The sequence below is a fragment of the Dendronephthya gigantea genome, unplaced genomic scaffold (genome assembly GCF_004324835.1).
Source record: "Dendronephthya gigantea isolate DGI-Jeju-01 unplaced genomic scaffold, DenGig_1.0 000479F, whole genome shotgun sequence".
NCBI lineage: Eukaryota > Metazoa > Cnidaria > Anthozoa > Malacalcyonacea > Nephtheidae > Dendronephthya > Dendronephthya gigantea.
The window spans coordinates 13,939-35,051 of NW_021163489.1; the positions used below are offsets into that span (position 1 = coordinate 13,939).

Sequence of the window (21,113 nt, forward strand, 5' to 3'; positions counted from 1 at the left end):
ACTATAGTTGTTTTAGTGAAAACTATAGGTTAAAAACTATAGGTTTGTTCGAAACTATAGTTTTTACATGGAAGCAAAAGGTATTCTTTAAAAAAAAATAATTTTGACGTTTACCCAAATAATAACTGCTGCACAAAGCAGCTTTAATTTCACGAAGCTAACACAGTTCTAGTCATGCTGCCAATAATCAAACGATATTTTAACGAAAAAGGAATTACGTTTTATTTTACTTCGGTCTTTAGTACCAGGGGATTTTATTATTAGTATATAATAAATGCAGAATATAAAAAAAGAACTACTGTTTTGAAATTTAGGCATTTACTATTAATTTAAAGGGCTAAAAACTTTCTACAATGATACCCTTTCTTAGTATATGTTCAAAAAATTCCTGTGCCATAATACTGTTATTCTTGTTGCTTTTTGAACGCCTGTTCCTCATTGTTCAGTTTAAACTTGATAGCTTTGACAATGTCCTCGTCAATAACAGGCCGCTGAAGTTCGGTGTATCTTACACTCTTGGCGTATTCTACACAAAACATAAAGAAGGCTAAATTACTAAATCAGTAAATATGCCAACACTGCGTTTTTCCTTCAAATGCTGATTAGGTAAACAGAAATAGTCCGTCTTTGCAATACAAAGATTACGTATACACTCAAAACCAAAAACCTACTTATTAGGGAAGCTGTGTAGTTTGTATCAAGCTTTGGCTTTGTTTGCCCATTCTTCCCTTTCTGCCCTTTGTAACTGTGTGTCGCCATGTACTCTCTTGTGAGTGTTGCTCCCATCAGGTTTGCCACAAATGATCCTACTTTCTTCGTCTTTATTCGTTGAAGCACATTCTTTGAAATCGACAAGCCTGGTCCCAGAACAACCTGTAGAAAATAAATCAATACAATAAATTAGTAAAAAAGGTGAAAAAAACAATGTAAAGTCATCCAATGAACAAAATGTTTTAAACCACGGTACTAATAATTCCATTTTCAAGACACACTCTACCTAAACCACTTTGCGTGTATTGAAATCAGAATGTAAAATTTTAAAATTCTCCCATTTACAGTGCATTTGAAAGACCTACCTTATCTGCCATAACATCAGCCAATCCAGACTGTTCGTCACTTCCACAAATTTTTGAGGAAGCATATGTGTCCTTCTCTAACTCCTGGACCTAGTTGTCATCATCACAGCCTTGTATTTCCTTACTTTTGTCTTTCAACAAGTTGTCTTCGCTAATTGCAATTACGGTTGGTTCCTCTGTAGCAAATTCTGAAAAACCACTCATCGATGTGGGAGAAGATCTGGTTGATGAGCTTGACACACATGAGATAGGAGACGATCTTCCATGATCCATGGTTGTCAAAGGAGACAATCTTGCGGAAGGCTCGTATGCTCGTACGCTCTGTTGTGAACCAAATTTTGGTGCTTGGTTTGAAAAGCCTTCCAAGGATGCAACATACTTCTTCAGTTTTCTCAAAGAAACTTTTAAATCTATAAGAAAATTAAAATGCATTAGCCAAAGACTAGGAAACATGAAATCAGAATAACAGTAAAATCATTGCCTTTTTGTGAGTGGCTAATGAATGGTGAGGAAAAGGCAAAATAAATGGCTTGCCCTAGCTTAATGCACCAGGATCATGGATTGTCCGCCGATCACCCGTCTTGTGGCACATTTTGATTAAAAGTTGGACAAATCTTTTTGAACAAGCTTACCATCACTACTTTCGATTTGTTCCCGAAGTCTTTCATTTTCACTTTTTAGGTGTTTGATTGTTGCCAGAAGCGTTCTATTTTCTCTTAAATGTTTGCAATCTTCATCACATACACTGTTGTCATCAAATAATTTAAGACTTTCCTAAATATTAAAATTATAAGCAATGAATACATATGTGTGCTGCCTGTGCACCAATGGACGACTTGCGCTTTAGACTAATTTCTTACATTGACGATAAAAAGGACATTTTCTGAAAGAGCTTACTAAAATTAGTAAAACTGCCAAGTTTGGCTGGAAGTTGTTGTAAAATACGGAAAATACAGCCATGCGAAGTTGACGATTTTTGTATACTTTTGTATTATGGCTGGAAGTTTGTAACTAATTTAGTTACACATTTCCGCACGTAATACAAAAGTATACAAAATATGCCAACTTCGCATGGCTATACTTTCCGTATTTTACAAAATTTTGCAGCCAAACTTTGCATCTGCACTAATTTAAGTAAGATCTTTCCAGCGGTGGTGATTTATTTTCTTCTAGTCACTTCTATCAAAAATTAGTCTAAAGCGCAAGTCGTCCATTGGCATCTTTCCTAATTATCAACAACTGCAAGAATGTAATGTGTTCTTACTAACTCATGTGTCTATCTACCATCTCAGGTACAGGGGCGGATCTAGGATTTTTGTACCTTAGTCAAAAAGTTTCAGTCAAGAAATTTGGGGGGGGGGTGTTGCAGATGGAACGAGAAAATGACTGTTTCGCCCAATGTCAGGGCTCATCAGCATGCCTAGGAAACGCATGATACTACTAAGATATCTTTGGATTCCGACATGGACAGGCATTTTCACATAAGAGCACATGCAGTTTGTTTTTAGGCGCCAGCACCCGCCTTCAAATCTTTGCACTGGGGTAGAAATCGGTGAATTTAGTAGCAATGATGCTTTACATATTCATCCTTGATTAAATTTACATAGGTGCAACCACAAATACGCTAGTTCGATTGAATATTTTGATGTTTCTTACATCTACTTCGGTCAAAGCAATCAAATTATCAAAAGATATGTTGGATTGAAGATCGGAATTCAGGTTACTTCTTTACAGCCAGCAGTACATATTGGAACTTTTCGCAGCAATGGCGCAAGAGTTTATATTCGCAGTCATTCTCTATGATGCTAGCACTCTCGTTTCGCGACCAATTGCGCATTCCAAATTATTTTCAAATAACGATGGCGCAAGAGTGTTGTTTTTTCAGTCAATTTTCTTGCAAGCACTCTCTTTTCGCAGCCAATCGTCGAAGTTGGAACTTTTCGCAGCAATGGCGCAAGAGTGTTATATTCGCAGTCATTCTCTATGATGCCAGCACTCTCGTTTCGCGACCAATTGCGCATTCCAACTTCCATAATACAATCATACATGTACTGTGAAACCTTTAACCCATATATATTTTATTCAAATATGCAGCATAATAGATAATAATTAATAAATTTTCATTTGATGGACAATTAAATCGGTTGATCAAAAGCTTGATAGCTATATACAAAAGAGTTTTAACGTTCAACCTTTAATTAAGAGCTTTTGGTCGAAAAATATGAAATATACACTGTTATAGGATAATTAGGAAAATTTCAACCTGGTGTTTCCTTCTGCAAATTTGTCAATTACTTTTTCAACATCTGGAATTATCTCCTGATGAATTTGCATTAGGGCTAGACCATTCAACCGTTCCTCAACCATAGTACTACGCTGGTAGTTCTTCAGTGATCTCAGTGCCGAAATAGTTCTTTCACACTCACATGAAGTGATGGGCAGTGTTCCTAAAATACGAAGAACAACTTTAATATTTTCAAAACCATCAAAGCTAACAGCTTTTAAAGTTGTTGGAATATTGTCAGGAAGAAGTCCTTTGTAGGTCTCCCAATAAGACGTCCATAATGACAGTTCAGCATCTAGAGCTAAGGGAAAAGGTAGATCATCAATGTAAAAATCGGCAACAACTTTGAATCCATCACGCCAGTCTTTCCCCTTCTCTTTCAAAGACATCATTTTCGTTGGTATAACACTTAATCCTTTATAAACGTTAACACTATCCGTGTCGAATCTGTGTTGTAAAGCAGAATTAATATGGTCAACGAAAGGGATACTTATGATACGCTTATAATACTCCGAGATTGTCTTATACGGAGGATTGGACCTGCTTGTTTGTCTTCCTACTGTCCGTGGCTTGCTCTCTTTTATTCCAACCTTTCGTGCTAAATCAACTGCCTCTGCATACCAGATTTCATGGAAAGTGTCAATGGAATTTCTAAAACTAATAAAATCATTTTTCATAGTGTTAATTAAGTGAATTCCATCCATAATATCAATACTCTTTCCCTGTAGCAATAAAGTAACAGAAAGAAGTCGATCCAGAATATTGTGGGAAATTACCAAAGTTACAATAAATTCAAACTTTCCTATAAGATCAAAAAAATTAGATGCATCAGCAACAAGGTTTGGTCTGTAATTCCCCTCTACATTGTCTCTCATCTCCTTTAATGTGTCATAAAAAGGGACGAAAAGTTCAATAAATGTATCCAAACCGGCGATTCTTTCAACCCATCTGGTCCGACAAACATCTACCAGCTTTGTCTTCCGACTTTCTCTCTCAGGATAATTACGGACATTTTCTTCAAAAGGCATGTTGCGTGTCTGGGAAATATTAATGAAATTTGAGACATCTTTAACATGTTTCATCATGGTATTGACCTCAACAACAGTCAAAGAATCACATACAGCTAAATTAAGTCGATGGCTATAACAATGAGTGTAAAGAGCTTTCTCATTAATGCGCAAAATATTAGCTGACAAACCATTTATGTGCCCTGAGACAGCACCTGCACCATCATAGCCTTGTCCTCGACAATCATCAATGGATAAAGTCATGTCATTAAGTGCTTCTAGGATCAGCTTGGCAAGTTGTTCACCACTTAATCCCCATCTACATTCAAGGAAAGCAATGAATTCTTCTCGAATATTCATGTTAATATCTACAAAACGTAAAACAAGAGACATTTGCTCCATATGAGAAGAATCTGCAGCCTCATCTGCTATGATGGAATAGAATTTACTGGCCTTAATATCTTGAATAATCTGCTCACTTATTACCTGTCCAACACACTTGATAATTTTATTTTGGCTAGTTTTTGAGATATAAGTTTTATTTTTACCACAGTTCTTCAAATGATCCTCTAAAACTCTGTCCCCTGCACGAACTCTAAAATTAAGAGACTCAATAAAATTACCAACTCTCTCTGTAGAGTAACTGCCAACGTCAGGATGGTATTTAGAGTCATCACGGTGACCACGTAATGGTAAACCAAGGCGGCCACAAAAAATTACTGAATCCACAATTGGGGCAAGTTTCTTTCTGTTATCCTCAATCTCTTTCTTGAGGTTGGTATCTAAAATGAGCTCAATAGGCTGCGCCTTCCCTGACATCTGGGAAAGTAAAGATGTTAGTATGGGAAATGTACATGCATGCAGGCCCATTTCTCCTCCTGTACCATGTCCAGCATGATTTTTCAGAGTGTATGATGTACCACTCCAACGACGAAGAGGCTCAGAAAATAAATTTTTAATTTTTAAAGCTTTACCAGGAAAACGATCCCCAAACAGAACACATGACAAGCAGAATGCACCATCCTTCAAAGGGGAATAACAAAGCCAGGGATATAAGTCTAGCCATTCATACCTGAAGCTTCTGCCATTGGTCTTTGGAAAGGAATACTTCTTATCAGGTTTAAAGACATTTCTGATGAGATTGCAGATTTCAGATGAGTTCATACCTCCCACCATGTCCCGGTACATTGCAACATCAAAATTGGTACCATGTGATTCAACCTTTGGTGCATTAGGTGTTATATCAGCTTTTGAGATATTTGGTTTTGTGTTGGTTGAAGTGCTGGGTTTATTGTTATTTAATTGCTCTTTTGGTTTTGAAGCAGATTTCTCTGTCACCTTAAAAAACTTAGAAATGTTAGATGGGGGATTAGAGACCTTTTTCTGAAAAATAAGAGTCGGTCTAGGTTTCTTGGCAGTGACTTGTGGACAAGCAGCTGTCGACTTTCTTTTCAACTGCTGTTGATGAAAGATAAGAGGAACAAAATGATTTGGCTGGATGGTTTTTCCAGCAGTTACAGTACCTTCATAACAAAACAAAATATGAAGATCATCCAAACCTTTCTTTGGAGTTAAGCGTGGTTGAATCATGCGATTAAATAGCAATTTACTTCTTTGTTGCCCACAATCAGGATAATAGGTGAAAGTATTCCTATTCAAAACTGAAGCAAGACCCATTATACAGAGAAAGGATGACCATTTCTTCTCACTGCAATTAAGTATAGCTTCCTGTCTAACCAAGTCATCTTTCATACAACCAGTATCTAAACATTCCTTAGAAACAGACAATGGTAAAAGGTTATTGATACTTTGGCTGAAGTATTGAGCATGTTCTTCCACAGCAGAAGAAAAACAAGGGTGCTGAGAATAAAAATCAGCATTAAGGTAGAGCTCTATGGAGGTCAAAATTCTCAATAGCTCCATTAGGCTATTGTTACCCACTTCTACCAAGGACACAGAGCTATACAAGCAGTTCCCAGTAGTGTCAGATCTAAAACATGAATGAAACTTGGTTTTATTACACCTACCTACTAATATACACTTACTCAGTCACTTAGGCAAAGATGAATAAATATTAACCTAGTAATTGATAAACTTGATAGCAAAAACATCATATTCCACTTTCATGAACCATTAAGTGTAAATAATTGGCAATATAATAATAGACTGAATTATTATATAATAAACTAGTGTTCATCTTTTAAAATGTAATCAGGAAATATGGCTACTTGTATGCTTTACTGCTATATGTTTTGAATAATTATTTTTGAATTTTAAACAAAGTTCAGTGCTCAAAGCTTTGCCTTAATACATCGGGTTGTACATTTCAAAGAAGGTATTGTATTATATACACGAAGTTCACATAAGACATTATTACACTCCTCGATTCCTCTTGATTCGTATGCATAGACCGCAGTTATATGCAAATTTATTAAGCGAAATCCTATGTAAATTTCAACGTGCAACGTGTAAATTTCAACTTTATAGCTTGTGCAGCTTAACAGTTCTAACACAAATTACACAATCACCAATGAACAAATACACAAAATCTTTGTAAAATATTGTTATGTTTACCTTAAGGCCGTACAAAATTTCTTTGTTGCCTTCCGAACAGACGTCGGGATGTACGATTCCGCAGCAAAATTTCTCGTGAGGCAAAAGCTGGTGTTGTTCAGTTCGTTTAGTAGTTGCTCAGTTGAACGCTTTGCTGCGGCGTCTATTCGCTTCTTCAGATCGGCCTCGATAGTTTTAAGATATTGCCGATCGTCTTTCTCCAAAGCACATCTCACGGCGTTGTAAAGATCTGACATGATTAATAAATAGTTTTGATAATAATTTTTTTCTTTCGAGTTAAAGAATCTTTCGAGTTTTCGTTGCTGTCAAAGCTACGATGACGTCGATCAGAAAGATCAATTGCAAGGAACCTTGCTGTGCACGCTCTCAGGTCAAGGTCAGATCACACTGATCGATCAGAAAAATACAACCAATGAGAATTCAGATAGATTTTGAATTAGCCAATTGAGTAGCCCGATTCGAGCCCCTGATCGCTTCACCGATCAGAACTCCCCACAGATCGCGCAAAAAGAGAGACAGCCAATCAGATGACTGGGATTTGATGACGAAGCGAGCAAAATTCATGCATAAGACCGCTTTTCTGCGCGCTCGTGCTCGAAGGCCTGGTCGCTGAACTCTTTTAACAACTGGATTGCCAAACATCACCTGGTGACATCACCCCAATACACTGCACGTGTTTTGCAACTGGACTGCTATTTCATTCAAGCACTTTTCTTGGCATTTTTACCTTAGTCGCGTGATCGCTCTGATCACCCCTAGATCCGCCCCTGCTCAGGTAGTATAAGGAAGCTTTTATATTACTGCTATTTCAATGCTAAAAGCTTAAATAATGTTAACATTTAGCTTTCACATCGTCTTATATACAAGGTGATTTTACTCTTTCTGACAGAGGCTTCCTTTTGACCTGTAACTATACAAACCTTCCTGTATCTTTCCTTTATCATGTTAGCCAGATTGGTTGATCGCTTTGATTGCTCAGCATTTTTAGATGCTGCTTTCTGCCTCTTCGTTGCAGCTGGTTCTTGCTGAAGAAAAACAGGATCAGAAATAAATGTGGGGAATATAAACTATGCACATAACTTGCTCATTACTATTATTTTTGTATATGTGCTCAAAAAACACCTTGTTAGAGAAAATTTGGAATGGAAAAATTATCTCTGTAACTTTAAGACTTTTACCTGTCTTTCTGTGTCACTGTCGCTATCATTTATAACACGGAAACCTTTGCCTGTTTTAACCGGAGAATCATCTTCTCTCATGTATTTGAGTAACCAGTCTTTGTCATCTATTGTTTATTTAAAATATAACAAATATGAACAAAGATTATGGCAGGGATGGACTTGGTGCTGATTTCTGAATATGTCGTATCTAAAAGTGGGAAGTAATATATGCTGTTATATAGACAAATATTAAATTACTTGAGACTTCACACACTCTGCTCTGAATTATTTGGGATCATTTAGATGATTAGGACTTCAATCACCATGATATGAATTATACTTCAAACATGATTATATTTCAAAACAGCCTGATCTGAATCATTTGGGATCATTTATATGATTAGGACTTGAATATATTAACTATAAAACCCATCTTACCCTAAATAAATTATATTTATTTCAAGACATAAAACGCCAAAGGCGAACAATAATGACTCAAGGAATATATAAACTTAATTTCAAACCTGATATCTTTACAATCTCGGCAGGGAATTTTCTTTTGGTTGCTTTCTTGGATTTTGTATCTTTCCAAAGAACCAACATTTTTGTCCCGTTCTCGATTTCATTTTGTTTATGTTCCTGAGTAAAAACAATATCGGAATATGGAATGACATCCCAAGCATTCTCTTCGAAGAAATTAACCAAAGCGTAAGCCATTAAGTCGTTTAATTGCCGAGGTCTTTAAAACACTGTTGTCGGTAAATTCGAAATGGCCGCCAAGAGAGTTGGCATGTCATACTCAGGTCACATGTGGGCAAATTAAAATGCGAGCATGCCCATATTAGGGAATAATCGGATATTCACGTCTCGTCTCGACGCAATAGTTTCCCAAAATATCCCAAAATATCCCAACTAATCCCAACATATTTCTTTTGTGATTTTCCTCCGATCTGCCGTTTTCCTTGAACTAATTACTGAAACTGTTAAAAGATAAAAGATTCTGAGAGTCTTGAAGATGGTCAAAGGTTAAACACGCTTATGTGTTGAGTACAAAGGTATGTAAATGTTAATGTATGCTAAATATTGGTAATCGAAATCTATATATATATATATATATATATATATATATATATATATATATATATATTATATATATATATATATATATATATATATATGTATCGCAAATCACTTTTTCTTGACTACAGATTATGCAAATAAAAAAGTGCAGCTATAGTTTCTCTAGAATAACTATAGTTTTATTAGTAACCATTTGTTGTAAACTATAGGTCTTTAAAAAAACTATAGTTCAAATTTAGTTTCAATTATAACTATAGTTTCCAGCGGCTACTATTTGTTGAAAACTATAGTTTTTAAAACAACTATAGTTAAAGTATAGTTTGGAACAAAACTATAGTTTCGAAAAACTGTAGTTTCTGTATTTGGAAACTATAGTGTCACGAATAACTATGTTTTTGTCTGAAACTATAGTTGTTCAGAAGAACTAAAGTTTTAAGGCAAAAAACTATAGTTATTTTGTCGAAACTATAGTTAGTTTTTGTAAGGGGATCAAGATCATTAGATCTGGTCGCACAAGAAAGACAGTATAGAATTAGTGCTTTAGATTTTAACATATATTTCGAACAGTTGCGTTAAAATTAGAATTCAATCAAGTTAACATTTATTGGGACGGTGAACACTGAACGAGGCACAACTTTTATATTCTAATACTTTTTATATTATAATAGGGGGGGGGGTGTTGGATTTTATGCGGAAATAGAATGATTATTATAATGCATGCAAACGTCATGGGTATAAATTATACTGCATGGGGATCAATAGTAAGTAAGAAAATTGGATAATTAAGGACAGATTGGAAGTGAGGGTTAAACACACAAATTCCCAACACAGCCTCCTACTGCCATGAATGACCGGTCTTGTTAAAAACAAATATTATAGGTAAATAAAAATATCTACAATCCCTCGCGAACATCTTCGTCTTATATATTATAATTTCTTATCTTCGCTTTTACCTGGGAGAGTGTCCATTTCCCAGCTGCCTTGACAGACAGCGCAGCCTTGGAACACTCTGGCTTGAGATGCACGTGACTAGGCTGACCTTTGACCGTGAAACTGTCCGTAGTTGAGAAACTTTCCCGAAGCTGAGACTTGCTGACTTCGTCCCCGCGATGGGTTAATCCAGAACTGTCCTCGTCTAGTAGTTTCCAGACATCTTGTAACGACGCGCGGTCGTCTGATGAGAACGAAGGTTGCCATCGCGAGACGATTTCGTCACGAACAGTAGACGATTCCGGTAGGCCTGCTTTTTCTGCGAGTTCCGTGTTTGAAGAGTGTTTTTGAAGTTTTGGGCCGACGCGGAATTTTTTTTGCGAGGAGATAGCGAATGCTGATCATTATTCCTCGCTAGTGTTCTCTGTGCATACTGCATGCAGTTCTTTGCTTGTTAGTTCATATTGCAACTGTTCCAAACCCCGTAGTTGGGATCGGGATGTTTGCGCCACATTCTGCGGATCTTTGGACGATTGACGTGCCTCAATTGAAGGCGATTTTTTCCCTCCTAATATATAACGATAGAATAACATTCTAAAATCAAAACGGTGGCAGCGGTACACTAATCGATTTTACCACGAGATTACTTATTTCAGCATCTCTCATTATACCAAAGCCGCCACGCTGCGGAGAAACAAGAAATTTTCGTGTTCTCAATAATTGTAGTTTTTCTCAACTTCTATTATATAGGTTTAAACTTTTGTTCTTAACAATTTATCAAAAATGGTTTAAAGACGCTCTGCAAAACAATTTTATTTCATATTTCAATCAAAGGACGCATTAAACGAATGTTTAGTCCACCCGTTTTCGGTACATTTTCAAGTACAAGTTTAACTTATATCTTATCAATTAACTTGCATGTTTTCTTTCAACAGTTCCAATTGAAGTTTTTCGCCATATGCTTATAACCGACCGGCGTTTGCCCAGACTTATTCCGCGGTGTTCTGGAGCCCGGTCACGTGTCACTACCCTACATGCGGTAGTGACGTAATCATCGCGGGATCTCTTTGCACATGCAGTTAGTCTTTTGCGAACAACAGAAGCTACGCATCATGATTATAGGAAAAATGTATTCAATTCATTCTTACAGTAATTTATTTCGACTAACGTATATATATTAATGCCATCTTAATAGATATTCCAAAATATCCCTTCAAATACCTTTATATTTCAACAATTCAGCTCTCAGCTTATTTCCCATTTTAATCAACTGTTTGCGTTCTTTTGTTACTCCATTTTTCCGTTGAGCAGCTTGACGTAGTTTGGTGTGTAATCCTTTAGATGACGATACTACTCCCTTCATACCAGGGACTTCTGAAAAAAAAGGAAAACGTTTAAAATTTAAATCCTGACAAAATCATTCAGAATTTTATGAAGTGAATTTAGGGTTTGTTATGTGTTGATGAGAAATGTTGATGAAAGGTTTTCCAGCCGCAATCAATTTACTGTTTTGGAAAAGGTCGTAACTTACAAATTGTGAACGGGTTTGAATGAAATATAACTCCATAGACAGGCGTCATAGTTATATCACGCTATTTTAGGTGGATCAGAACAGCAAGAGATATGCATTCTATATATGGTTAACAACTGACAGTGGTTGGGTTACATCACAATCTATACGTTTCAATTAATTCAGTAGATTTAGAATGTTCTACGGCAGTCGTGATTGTTAAGATTCTAAACACAAATAAAGATAGTATTTCAAAAGCGTCAGACAGTACACTCACCTTTCTCTCGAAGGTCTTGTATAAACTGACTTTCTGGATTGTACGTATTCACACTCTAAAAAAAGGTGTGTTCAAATAACACACCTTTTTTGTCCAGAATATAACACAGGTTAAGGTGTGTTTTCTTACACACGCAGGTGTGTCCCAAAACACACCTTAAGGTGTGTTTCTTGCTTGTCCAGAATTTGACACACTATAAGGTGTGTTTTGCAAAAGGTGTGCTTTAGTACACACTAAGGTGTGTTTTGAAACACACTGTTGTGTGTTTTCCTACACAACTTTGGTGTGTTTTCCTACACAACTTTGGTGTGTTCCAAGACACATACTGCTAGGTGGTGCAAGGTGTGTTTTGGAACACACTAAGGTGTGCTACCCAACACACAAGATCAAATTGCCTAGGGCAATTATCTAAATAGAATGAATAGTCAGAACAGTTTGTCCATAAACAGTGAAATATGTATTAAAAATAGAAAACATTATCATACAAGAAAACACTTACATATATTCACAACAAATATTTAAAAGTCATATGGAAAATTTGCCTTAATAATAATTTGCCTTAAATATATGGCATGCATATAATATAAGCATGAATGTCCAGGCATGTATAAATTGTTCTAATCAGAATTGTCCTTAATTCCTTGGTGCACCTTTGCCATAAATGAGGAAAATTTTGTTCCTCTGTAGTTGCCATCATTTGTTGGCAAAAGAATGTCTTGTAGGAAAAGCAAGCATCCTTCCATACTTTCAGGGTAGGAGACGTGATATGCATAGTAACAACAAAGCAGGTCGATCAAACCTTGGAGTATACCTTCACTCTCAATAAATGACTGGTCTTCACCTGCCACAAAAACTTGGTTGACCTCCTCAGGAGACCCAATCACAACCAAGCGAAACTCGACATTCTTGTCTTTGAACAAGGTTTCTGGTCTCATGGTGGATGCAGGCTGTAAAACAAAATTAAAACAGTTAATTACAATTCCAGCATTGAGGTAAACCTAAAGATTAAGATCATTGATTTGCCACTCAGCTATCTACTAGAGTGTGCAAGGTGCAATTGACAAATACATACATCTTTTTTAGAACACTTGTTGTTGTTCCTTTGTTCCTTTTTGTCTTTCTCTCAATTTGCTCCACAGCCTCCACAACCTGTTCACTTCTCATTTCACATTCCTTATCCTTAATTTGTATGACAGCTTTCAATGCAGTCTCCAACTTCTTTTCAGCCTCTTTTTCCCAATTTTTCTGCCCAATGATTCTGCTAACTTCTTTTCTTACCTAATTAAGATAATCAAAGACATTTTGCAGGTGTTTGAAACAAGTTGCCATTGCTTCAATAGGGTTACCCATTGTTTTAATATTATACCCTAAAAACTACATGTGTATATATGACTGCACAAGACATCATGTGAAGATACTTACAACATTTGGATGACCAAGATATGGACATTCCTCCAAGACCTCTGTAGAAGATGTAGCTTGATTTTCGATAAGTTTCCTCCGCTCATTAAATGTGTCGACAAAGAGTTTTGCAAATGTTTAGGAGCCATTGCACCAGGTTTTGCTTTTTTCAAAAGCTCCATATTTCTTTTTTGAGCTTGCTCATCATCCTCTGCAGTCAGTTTTATTTTCTTTGAGGCACTTTCATTTGCATAACCATGGGGTTGTCCATGCATCGCTTTGTTAACTGTCCGCCGCCGAAGGTTTCTGAAGAATTGCGACAATTGTTTCTGGATTGATACCTATATATGTAGACAAAATATGATATTTGGGATTAGGATCATTGCCATGACAAGTATATTTTAAGTACATATACAGAATATTCCCTCTTGTGACACTTACCCAATAGCTTGCTTGATTGGAATCTCTCAACTCAGGGAATTTCTCGCACACTAAAATGGCAATCCTCTTGTAGTCACCTTGCTTTGGGTGGCTGGACAAACCATAATAAAAGGTCCCTACATCTGCAATCAGCTGTGTTCGCTCAGGGGCAACAGAGCCATTTTTTATTGCCATCTGCACTCGCACAGAGAAACTCTCAGGAAATGGGAGAGTGTTTGGTAGGGCTGTGGCATCTGAACTATTAGTAATAGGTTTGGGACTCTTGAGTGGTTTCTTCATTTGAACACCTGCTTTCACACTTTCAACACTGCTTTCACATGCCATGGTTGGCAAAGGTGGTTTCACTGGCAAAGGTGGTTCCACTGGCAAAGGTGGTTCAGTTGGCATTGGTGGTTCTAGCTCTGATGTGTGTGGTTCATCATCATGTGGCATCACAATTTGCTGAGGCATTTTTTCCTATTATTGACAAATAGTAAATACTTTCATGTAAAATATTGAGAAGTAGTCATTATTAGTGATGGGAATACAATTGATTATTTCAATTGCCCAATGTGACAGTGCCTTCTCTCGGCTTATAATTTTCAATTAGTACTGTTATATAAAAGCCTGTTAGGCAAACTAAAGGAATTAACGACAAATTAATATTCTTGTTAAATCAAAGTTTATATTTATATCCTGTTTAAACAAAGTAAACTTACGTTTTCTGTTGTCGCAGATAAAGTAAAGGCCAATTTTTGTTTTAGTTGAATTCGATGGCCAGATTTAGGTAAGACCGCTTTGAATTCGTCGATGTCTTGCATCAAAAAGTTCAATGTACCCCCATCAATAGCATTTTCTGAAACATTATAATCATAAACTGTTAGTAGATCGTATTCATTAAACTGTATAATAAAAAAGAAAGCTTAACGCACACATAAAAACTTAAACGCTTTAGCATTTTGGCAATGGTTCAACCACATGAGGCATACCTTTCAGTTGATCGCAAATTTCTCTTGAGATGCCTTTTGATAACAAGTGAGCAATAAGGTCTTCAGTGAACATTGCTACTAAACACACAGCCATACTTGTGATGAAATTATATTTAAAAAACAGAGTAAATGTTGTGAGTAATCTTCTTGGAACGTCGAACGGGCAAGATATCAGTCAAATTTTTACAAGCAGGTCTAAATTTCCCGCATCACACCATAGGGAATTCCTATTGGCAGACTTACGGTCACGTGTTACTTTAAATACATATATGGTATTCCCAGTGGTGACATTACCGTGAGAGAATAGAATGGCTCCCAGGCCTTTTGCAAATGCTCCAATTTTTCGGCTAATATCGATTGAAAACATACTGGGAAATAAACTAAGTATTAAAAGTCAGTAAGGCACAAGGCGAAATAATGTGTTTTTAGTATATACAAATGGCCGATCAACTGAATTTCGCTGCGATTACTGTAATTTTGTATGTTGCAGCGGACAAAGTAAGCTTTTTTTTATCACTTGGTTAAATACACTCAAACGAGCCGAATTTCAAGATATTTTGTAACAGCTGTCCACGGTCGTTTACAAAGATAAACAGTCTCCAAAAACATTATTACAGACAGCATAAGGCTTTAACAGTGGAAGAAGACTTAAATGATGGGGAAAATGAGAACCATTTTCAGGAGATGTTTGACGAGGGAGAAGCACGAAGTCTAATGCAACGCCATGCTGCCAAATTCCTTTTATGTTCCAAAACAAGAGGTATGCTCACCCAGAGTGCCGTGGACTTGGTCAAAGATTCAGCGAAAAATCTACTAACTGAGTATTTGGACATAGTCAAAAAATCGCTTGTCGAAAAGATAAACAGTAATCCTGGTCAAGAATTGCAATTTGACCAAGATGTGGAAAAGTTATTTTCAGCAGAGAGTGTCTTCGACGGAGTTGATTCAGAATACCAACAAAGATCATATTTTAAGCGTCATTTCAATTTGGTGGTAATTACCAACCTACCAAACCTGAACCAGCTGCCAGCTTTGTCAGCTTGCTTTATATTTTTTTAACTGATTTGCAGGAACCAATAGAAGTTGAGATGGGAAAACAGTGGAGAAGTGATTTTCGACAAGGGAGAAAAATACTTAAACGTGTCACAGTTTTTGGTTATCAAGTTCCATTATTAAAGACTTTGGAGGTAAATATATTTTATATGAAAGACTAGCAAATAATTGATGTCACTATTCTGGTGCTAAATGCCATTACTTTGGCTTTTCAAGATTCAAATCACTGGATGCATCCATTTGTTGCAAATATTTTTTTCAAACATTTTTTTGATCATATATTTTAGGCACTTCTTCAAAACCCAGATGTTTTAAAGGAAGTTGAAAATCCACATTTTTCATGTGATGGTGTTCTTCGAGATGTAATGGATGGGGATTTTTTCAAGAGTCATCCAGTATTCTCCCTCCACAGTGATGCCCTGCAGCTGTTGGGCTATTATGATGATCTAGAAATAGCCAATCCTTTAGGTTCAAAAGCAAAGATTCATAAAATTGGTGTGTGTCTTTATATTATGTCTATGAATCTATGAACAGCTTATTTCATAAGCATGTTAGCTGCCCAATCACATATAAAATTTGTTTTTAGGTGTCTTTTACTTTGTGCTGGGCAATATAAGGCCAATGTTTAGATCAAGCATCCGCAGTATACAACTTATAGCTATTGCTAAAACAAAAGACATCAAGTCATTTGGGATCGATAATCTTTTGATGCCATTCATTGAGGATGTCAATTGTTTGGCGAAGGTATTTTTACTTTATGCATTACAGTATTGTATGTATATAAGAAAAAAAAAAGACAAAATTCCTCTAGTATGCAAATTTGTCCAACATTATAGCTTCCTATATTTTAGGCTAATGGTCACTGTTTTACCATAAATGGTGTTGCCCGTGTGTGTTTCGAGGTGATCTGTTATTGTGGACTGGAGATACACTTGGTAGCAACTATGTCAGTGGTTTCAAGGAAGGTGTTGGAGGAGCATTGCGAATTTGTAGGCATTGTATGGGAACAAGACTGGAGACCAACAATAAGGTAAATATGCTATAATTTGAAGAAATAGCTTTTTTCCCTACTGTAATTTGGGAGATATTTTGCTGAGCAATAAGGGCATTTTTACAATTTACACAATGTGCATTTGGATTACCTTTCTGTTTTAGTTTTTATCTGAAGACTTTTCAGAAAGAGATTTGGATAATCACAGACAAATATGTGCATGTATTGAAGATGAAGATAATGCATTAAACATCCGTGAACAACTTTCCACAACCTATGGGGTAAACAGATTAAGTGTGTTGGATAAGGTGCAACATTTTGATGTTTGCATTTGCATTCCTGAAGATATAATGCATATATTTTGGATGGCTTGGTACCCTATGAAACAAAGTTGATGCTGAAGTATCTGATTGATGAAAGCAGATGTATCACACTCAAAGAGTTAAATCGGAGGATGAAAACTTTGATTATGGATACATGAACAAAAAGAATAAGCCAACTGCAACTACAGGGAAACAATCAATGGTGTCACTGAAGCTAAGCTTAAACAATCAGGTACATATACTTTTAAAACCCTTTCTTTCACTGCAGTCATTGGGAAAGTATTAACTAATTTATATGTCTTGCTTTATGCAGCCTAATTGTCTTGAACTACCAAATGTAGACTATGTAATGCTATTTTAACCTGAGTCTTTTTGTTGCAGCATCTCAAATGTGGTGTTTATTCAGGTTCTTGCCAATCATGATTGGTGATAAAGTGGATGAGCAACTGGAAAACTGGCATTGTTTGCTGAAACTTTGGAATATTGTTCAAATTTGTACTTCTCCAGGAATAACAAAGGCTGATGCTGCCTATTTGAAAGTTATGATTAATGATCATCACAAAATGTTCAAAAATCTCTACCCTAATGCATCCATAATTCCAAAAATGCATTATCTTATACATATACCTGATGAAATTGTTAGGTAAAAAATTATTGATGTAAAAGTTACTTCCAAATTATTTTTGAGTTAGAGAACATCATCCTATTAAATTATTGATGATTATAATTAAATGTTTGCGTTGTAGGTTTGGGCCACCTAGAAATATCTGGACCATGAGATTTGAGGCTAAACACAGTTTCCTGAAAAGTTCAATTACCAAGAACTTTAAAAATGTCCCCAAATCACTTGCATTTTCCCATCAAAGGTATATATTTTTTAAAATCATTGTGCACAATTAGATTGACTTGTATTCCACCCCTCTAAAGTAGCTGTGTTTTATCACTCTAGGCTTAATTTTGAATAAATGTGTAGATTTGTGTATTTCAATTATACATTTTTTACAGAATTGTGTATTTATCATACTAATCATGGTGTAATTGTTTTTTATTTAGGAACATGTGCTGGAACCTTCTGAGTTCTCCCAAGCAGCCCTTGACTAATTACCTGTATAGTGGTGATGTTGTTGGATTAGGTAAATAATGCATATATAGTTATAAAAATTTGTAATTTTACATATGTATAAATATGCATATACAGCTATTATTCCAATTTAAATCTATTTTTTCATGTGTTTCCTAATGTCTGTTTAAGGCGATCACAATGTTGATTTGCACAGCCATCCATATTTTGGCATGATAGCTCAAGCTGCTAGTGTTGATCAACTGGCACAGCCATGTAAAGGAAGCAGGTAATATTTATCAGTTTAATATTGCCAAGTTGTTTTTTAATGTAATTATGAATAAAAAATTATATCATTTATATGACATAATAAAGGACTAACTACTACAATATTCAATCTAGCTACTATTTATCAACTGAACTATCTCTTAATATCACTGTGATTTATCAGGCAAAAACTGAATTTGGGATGAGATGAATCATACTATCTTATGTTTATCAAATGAACTATTGCATTGTAATCTAATTTTTTAGCATGTTAGGCATGTGGAGATTCATGGCATAATTTACAAGCCAGGATGTGCTCTGCGACTGCAGGAAATGGATGAGATTGGTGAGAGAGATTATCCGGTTTATGGTGAGTGGAAGAAATCGTTGTTTGGGAAGATAGAAAATTTTTTGTTGTTCGAGTTTTGGAGACATCTGCTTTCCACAGACATTTTATGTACTACCAAGTTCATAAAACTAATGAAAGGCTTGTTGTACGTAGTAATTCAAAACTTACCCTGGCATGGGGTTTTGCATATTATTAAATCTAATGGAAAATTTTATATAGTTGAAAAAGATAGTTCAAATGTAGAAGACTTTGTGATTAATTGTGAATAAATATTGCCACTGTATGGTAACCAAAAAGGTAAAGCTGTTTCACTCAAGAAGGTGTGTTTCCTAATGGTGGTGCTATAGATAGCCAGATAGGTATGTCTTTGTCAAGGTGTGACATGAAAGTGAGCATTCTACATAATGTGTTCTGGAAAAAGTTGTGTTTTTCACGAACGTTTGTTGAACACACTTTTTCTCCAGAAAATGGTGTGTTAACTTGTATGGTGTGTCATTGTCAAGTTGTGTCAATGCAAGGTGTGCTCTCTGCATGGTGTGTTCTGAAAAAGGTGTGTTTGTTGAACACACCTTTTTCTCTAGAAAATGGTGTGCTCACTTCTATGGTGTGTCTCTGTCAAGGTGTGTCAAAGCAAGGTGTGCTCTCTGCATGGTGTGTTCTAAAGGTGTGTTTGCTGAACACACCTTTTCTTCCAGAAAAAGGTGTGTTAACATAAGGTGTGTCAGTTGACACGGGCGGGTGTGTTTCTGTACACACCAAGATGTGTTCTGTGACCCAGTAAGGTGTGTTTATCAACCCACCTATGACTCTTTTTTCAAAAAAGTGTGTTTCACAACACACCTTTATGTGTTTGAAAACACACCTTGGTGTGTTTGAAAACACATCTTTTTTTAGAGTGCAAAGGTTTTCCGTGACTGGCAAGATCCAATTTTAATGCTGACAACTGCAGAAAATCATCTCCTGCCTGTCACACAATTCTTGACTAGATGTTGCTAATATTTCTACCTCGGGTAGTTTATCTGCGACAAACATTAACCCATACTTTCATAAACGATCTCTGCAGAAACTCAAATTTCTGTCTATAAACACCGAATACAAAAATTTCGGACATTACGCTCTCAAAACAGATAAATATCAAACGATTATCAGTAATTCTTCCGTATCCACACTCTCGCCTGTAGGCTGTGTTACACTCACACTCATTGAGTGTGACATACAAATTTTGTCATCACCGATAAAGAGAAAGTTATTTCTTAATCGATACAAAGATTTAACGAAAAACACTGAAAATTAAGCTCTTATTCGAGTGGAAATACCGCCATGAAATGTTATGACTCCCACTCAACAAGTTCGAGTGCGCTTTTAAAATACAATAGTTCCTCGCTAACTCGAACTCCCTAAGGGAAAGGAAAATTGTTCGAGTTACCGGGGGTTCGAGTTTACCGGAGTTAGTGTAATATTACATTTATTATATATAATTAATACAATAAGTTATAAAATCCAATCGAATCATTCTTCAAGAGATATCATGCCTACCAATATGAATGGTGACCGAAACTGGACGAAATTTTAAAATAAAAAAGATCGAGTGTGTGTTAATAAAACTCAATGTGTTAACATATTCAATTTACGCTTTGGCTTTGGTTAGTATATTCAATTTACGCTTGCATTTAAAAACAATTTATATTCACAGAACGCCGAAAAAAGGAGAGTTAATAAGATCATAATTATTTGTCCGGGCTAGCATGCAAATTAGCAAACATATTTTAATGCAAGCGGATATTAGAAGCCAATTTGACAAAAATACTAGCTAATCACAATTTTTTCCATTTATGAATGCGTGATGGTAATCCAGATTTCAATTTTTTAAACGGTGTTTAAGAAAACCGGAGATTATTTTAATGTCTGTAATGTTTAACACAAGTGAAAACCCGTTGTTCGAGACTGAATGAAATTTACCTTGTGCGATAGTTTTTATACATGGGTGCCGTAAAAATGTGTCTCGTTCTTTTGTTGCTAAACAAAGTGGCTCAGATGGCAGATCATTAGATTAAGTTAAAGTGAGCAAATTATCAGTACAATTTATCTACGATGATATTTGCATACATTCAACAACCAAAACATCTAAAGTAGCAAGAAGCTCTTTATAGAATGATGTAGTCAATTTATTAGCACGGGACAGCTAAAATTGGTGCCTGCGTCCAATTTGATGCACAGCAATTTAAAGCACAGCGCATCCATTTTGACCGTGCCAATAGTTTGCAGCTAAAATTTACTGGTTCACTTACTGATCAAAACCAATCTCGTGATATATTCTTTCGGCATTGCGTTAGTTGATATGAAAATACTTTTTGTAAGCCAA

General features: G+C 35.9%; 3 protein-coding genes across 5 annotated transcripts; 2 read left to right on the top strand and 1 right to left on the bottom strand.

Annotated features, from left to right (window-relative positions):
* Positions 1-384: 384 nt before the first annotated feature.
* On the bottom strand, positions 385-21,068 carry LOC114543546. 3 transcript variants are annotated; one of them, XM_028562486.1, is made up of 10 exons: positions 11,899-12,839; positions 11,333-11,485; positions 10,135-10,679; positions 8,626-8,740; positions 8,120-8,226; positions 7,862-7,966; positions 1,709-1,850; positions 1,077-1,486; positions 672-873; positions 385-526 (listed from the first exon to the last, which is right to left on the bottom strand). In XM_028562486.1, the coding sequence occupies exons 4-8, from the start codon at positions 8,702-8,704 to the stop codon at positions 1,167-1,169; spliced, it is 753 nt and encodes a 250-aa protein (XP_028418287.1). In that variant the 5' UTR covers positions 8,705-8,740; positions 10,135-10,679; positions 11,333-11,485; positions 11,899-12,839; the 3' UTR covers positions 385-526; positions 672-873; positions 1,077-1,166. The 3 variants fall into 3 exon arrangements, with proteins under 3 accessions (XP_028418287.1, XP_028418285.1, XP_028418286.1); XM_028562484.1 differs by having other exon boundaries at positions 8,626-9,081; XM_028562485.1 differs by lacking the exons at positions 10,135-10,679; positions 11,333-11,485; positions 11,899-12,839 and adding an exon at positions 21,040-21,068 and having other exon boundaries at positions 8,626-9,081.
* LOC114543543 lies at positions 15,240-17,084 on the top strand. The gene is made up of 6 exons (XM_028562483.1): positions 15,240-15,701; positions 15,779-15,895; positions 16,049-16,256; positions 16,348-16,505; positions 16,613-16,791; positions 16,917-17,084. The coding sequence occupies exons 1-6, from the start codon at positions 15,393-15,395 to the stop codon at positions 16,999-17,001; spliced, it is 1,056 nt and encodes a 351-aa protein (XP_028418284.1). The 5' UTR covers positions 15,240-15,392; the 3' UTR covers positions 17,002-17,084.
* LOC114543547 lies at positions 17,272-18,662 on the top strand. The gene is made up of 5 exons (XM_028562487.1): positions 17,272-17,307; positions 17,457-17,718; positions 17,822-17,941; positions 18,129-18,208; positions 18,328-18,662. Exons 2-5 carry the CDS (start codon positions 17,465-17,467, stop codon positions 18,426-18,428), a joined length of 555 nt encoding a protein of 184 aa, XP_028418288.1. The 5' UTR covers positions 17,272-17,307; positions 17,457-17,464; the 3' UTR covers positions 18,429-18,662.
* Positions 21,069-21,113: the final 45 nt, after the last annotated feature.

Bases quoted from the DNA above. Each gene is read 5' to 3' on its own strand.
- LOC114543546 (XM_028562485.1), bottom strand. From the start codon at position 8,818: ATGGCTTACGCTTTGGTTAATTTCTTCGAAGAGAATGCTTGGGATGTC. The intron at 1,851-7,861 runs GTTTGTATAGTT...TTTAATATTTAG, and splicing joins TAAAGGAAAGATACAGGAAG to GAAAGTCTTAAATTATTTGA. The intron at 1,487-1,708 runs GTAAGCTTGTTC...ATTTTCTTATAG, and splicing joins ACAAATCGAAAGTAGTGATG to ATTTAAAAGTTTCTTTGAGA.
- LOC114543543 (XM_028562483.1), top strand. From the start codon at position 15,393: ATGTTTGACGAGGGAGAAGCACGAAGTCTAATGCAACGCCATGCTGCC. The intron at 15,896-16,048 runs GTAAATATATTT...CATATATTTTAG, and splicing joins CATTATTAAAGACTTTGGAG to GCACTTCTTCAAAACCCAGA. The intron at 16,792-16,916 runs GTAAATATGCTA...TTTCTGTTTTAG, and splicing joins GACTGGAGACCAACAATAAG to TTTTTATCTGAAGACTTTTC.
- LOC114543547 (XM_028562487.1), top strand. From the start codon at position 17,465: ATGTGGTGTTTATTCAGGTTCTTGCCAATCATGATTGGTGATAAAGTG. The intron at 17,942-18,128 runs GTATATATTTTT...TTTTTTATTTAG, and splicing joins CTTGCATTTTCCCATCAAAG to GAACATGTGCTGGAACCTTC. The intron at 18,209-18,327 runs GTAAATAATGCA...TGTCTGTTTAAG, and splicing joins TGGTGATGTTGTTGGATTAG to GCGATCACAATGTTGATTTG.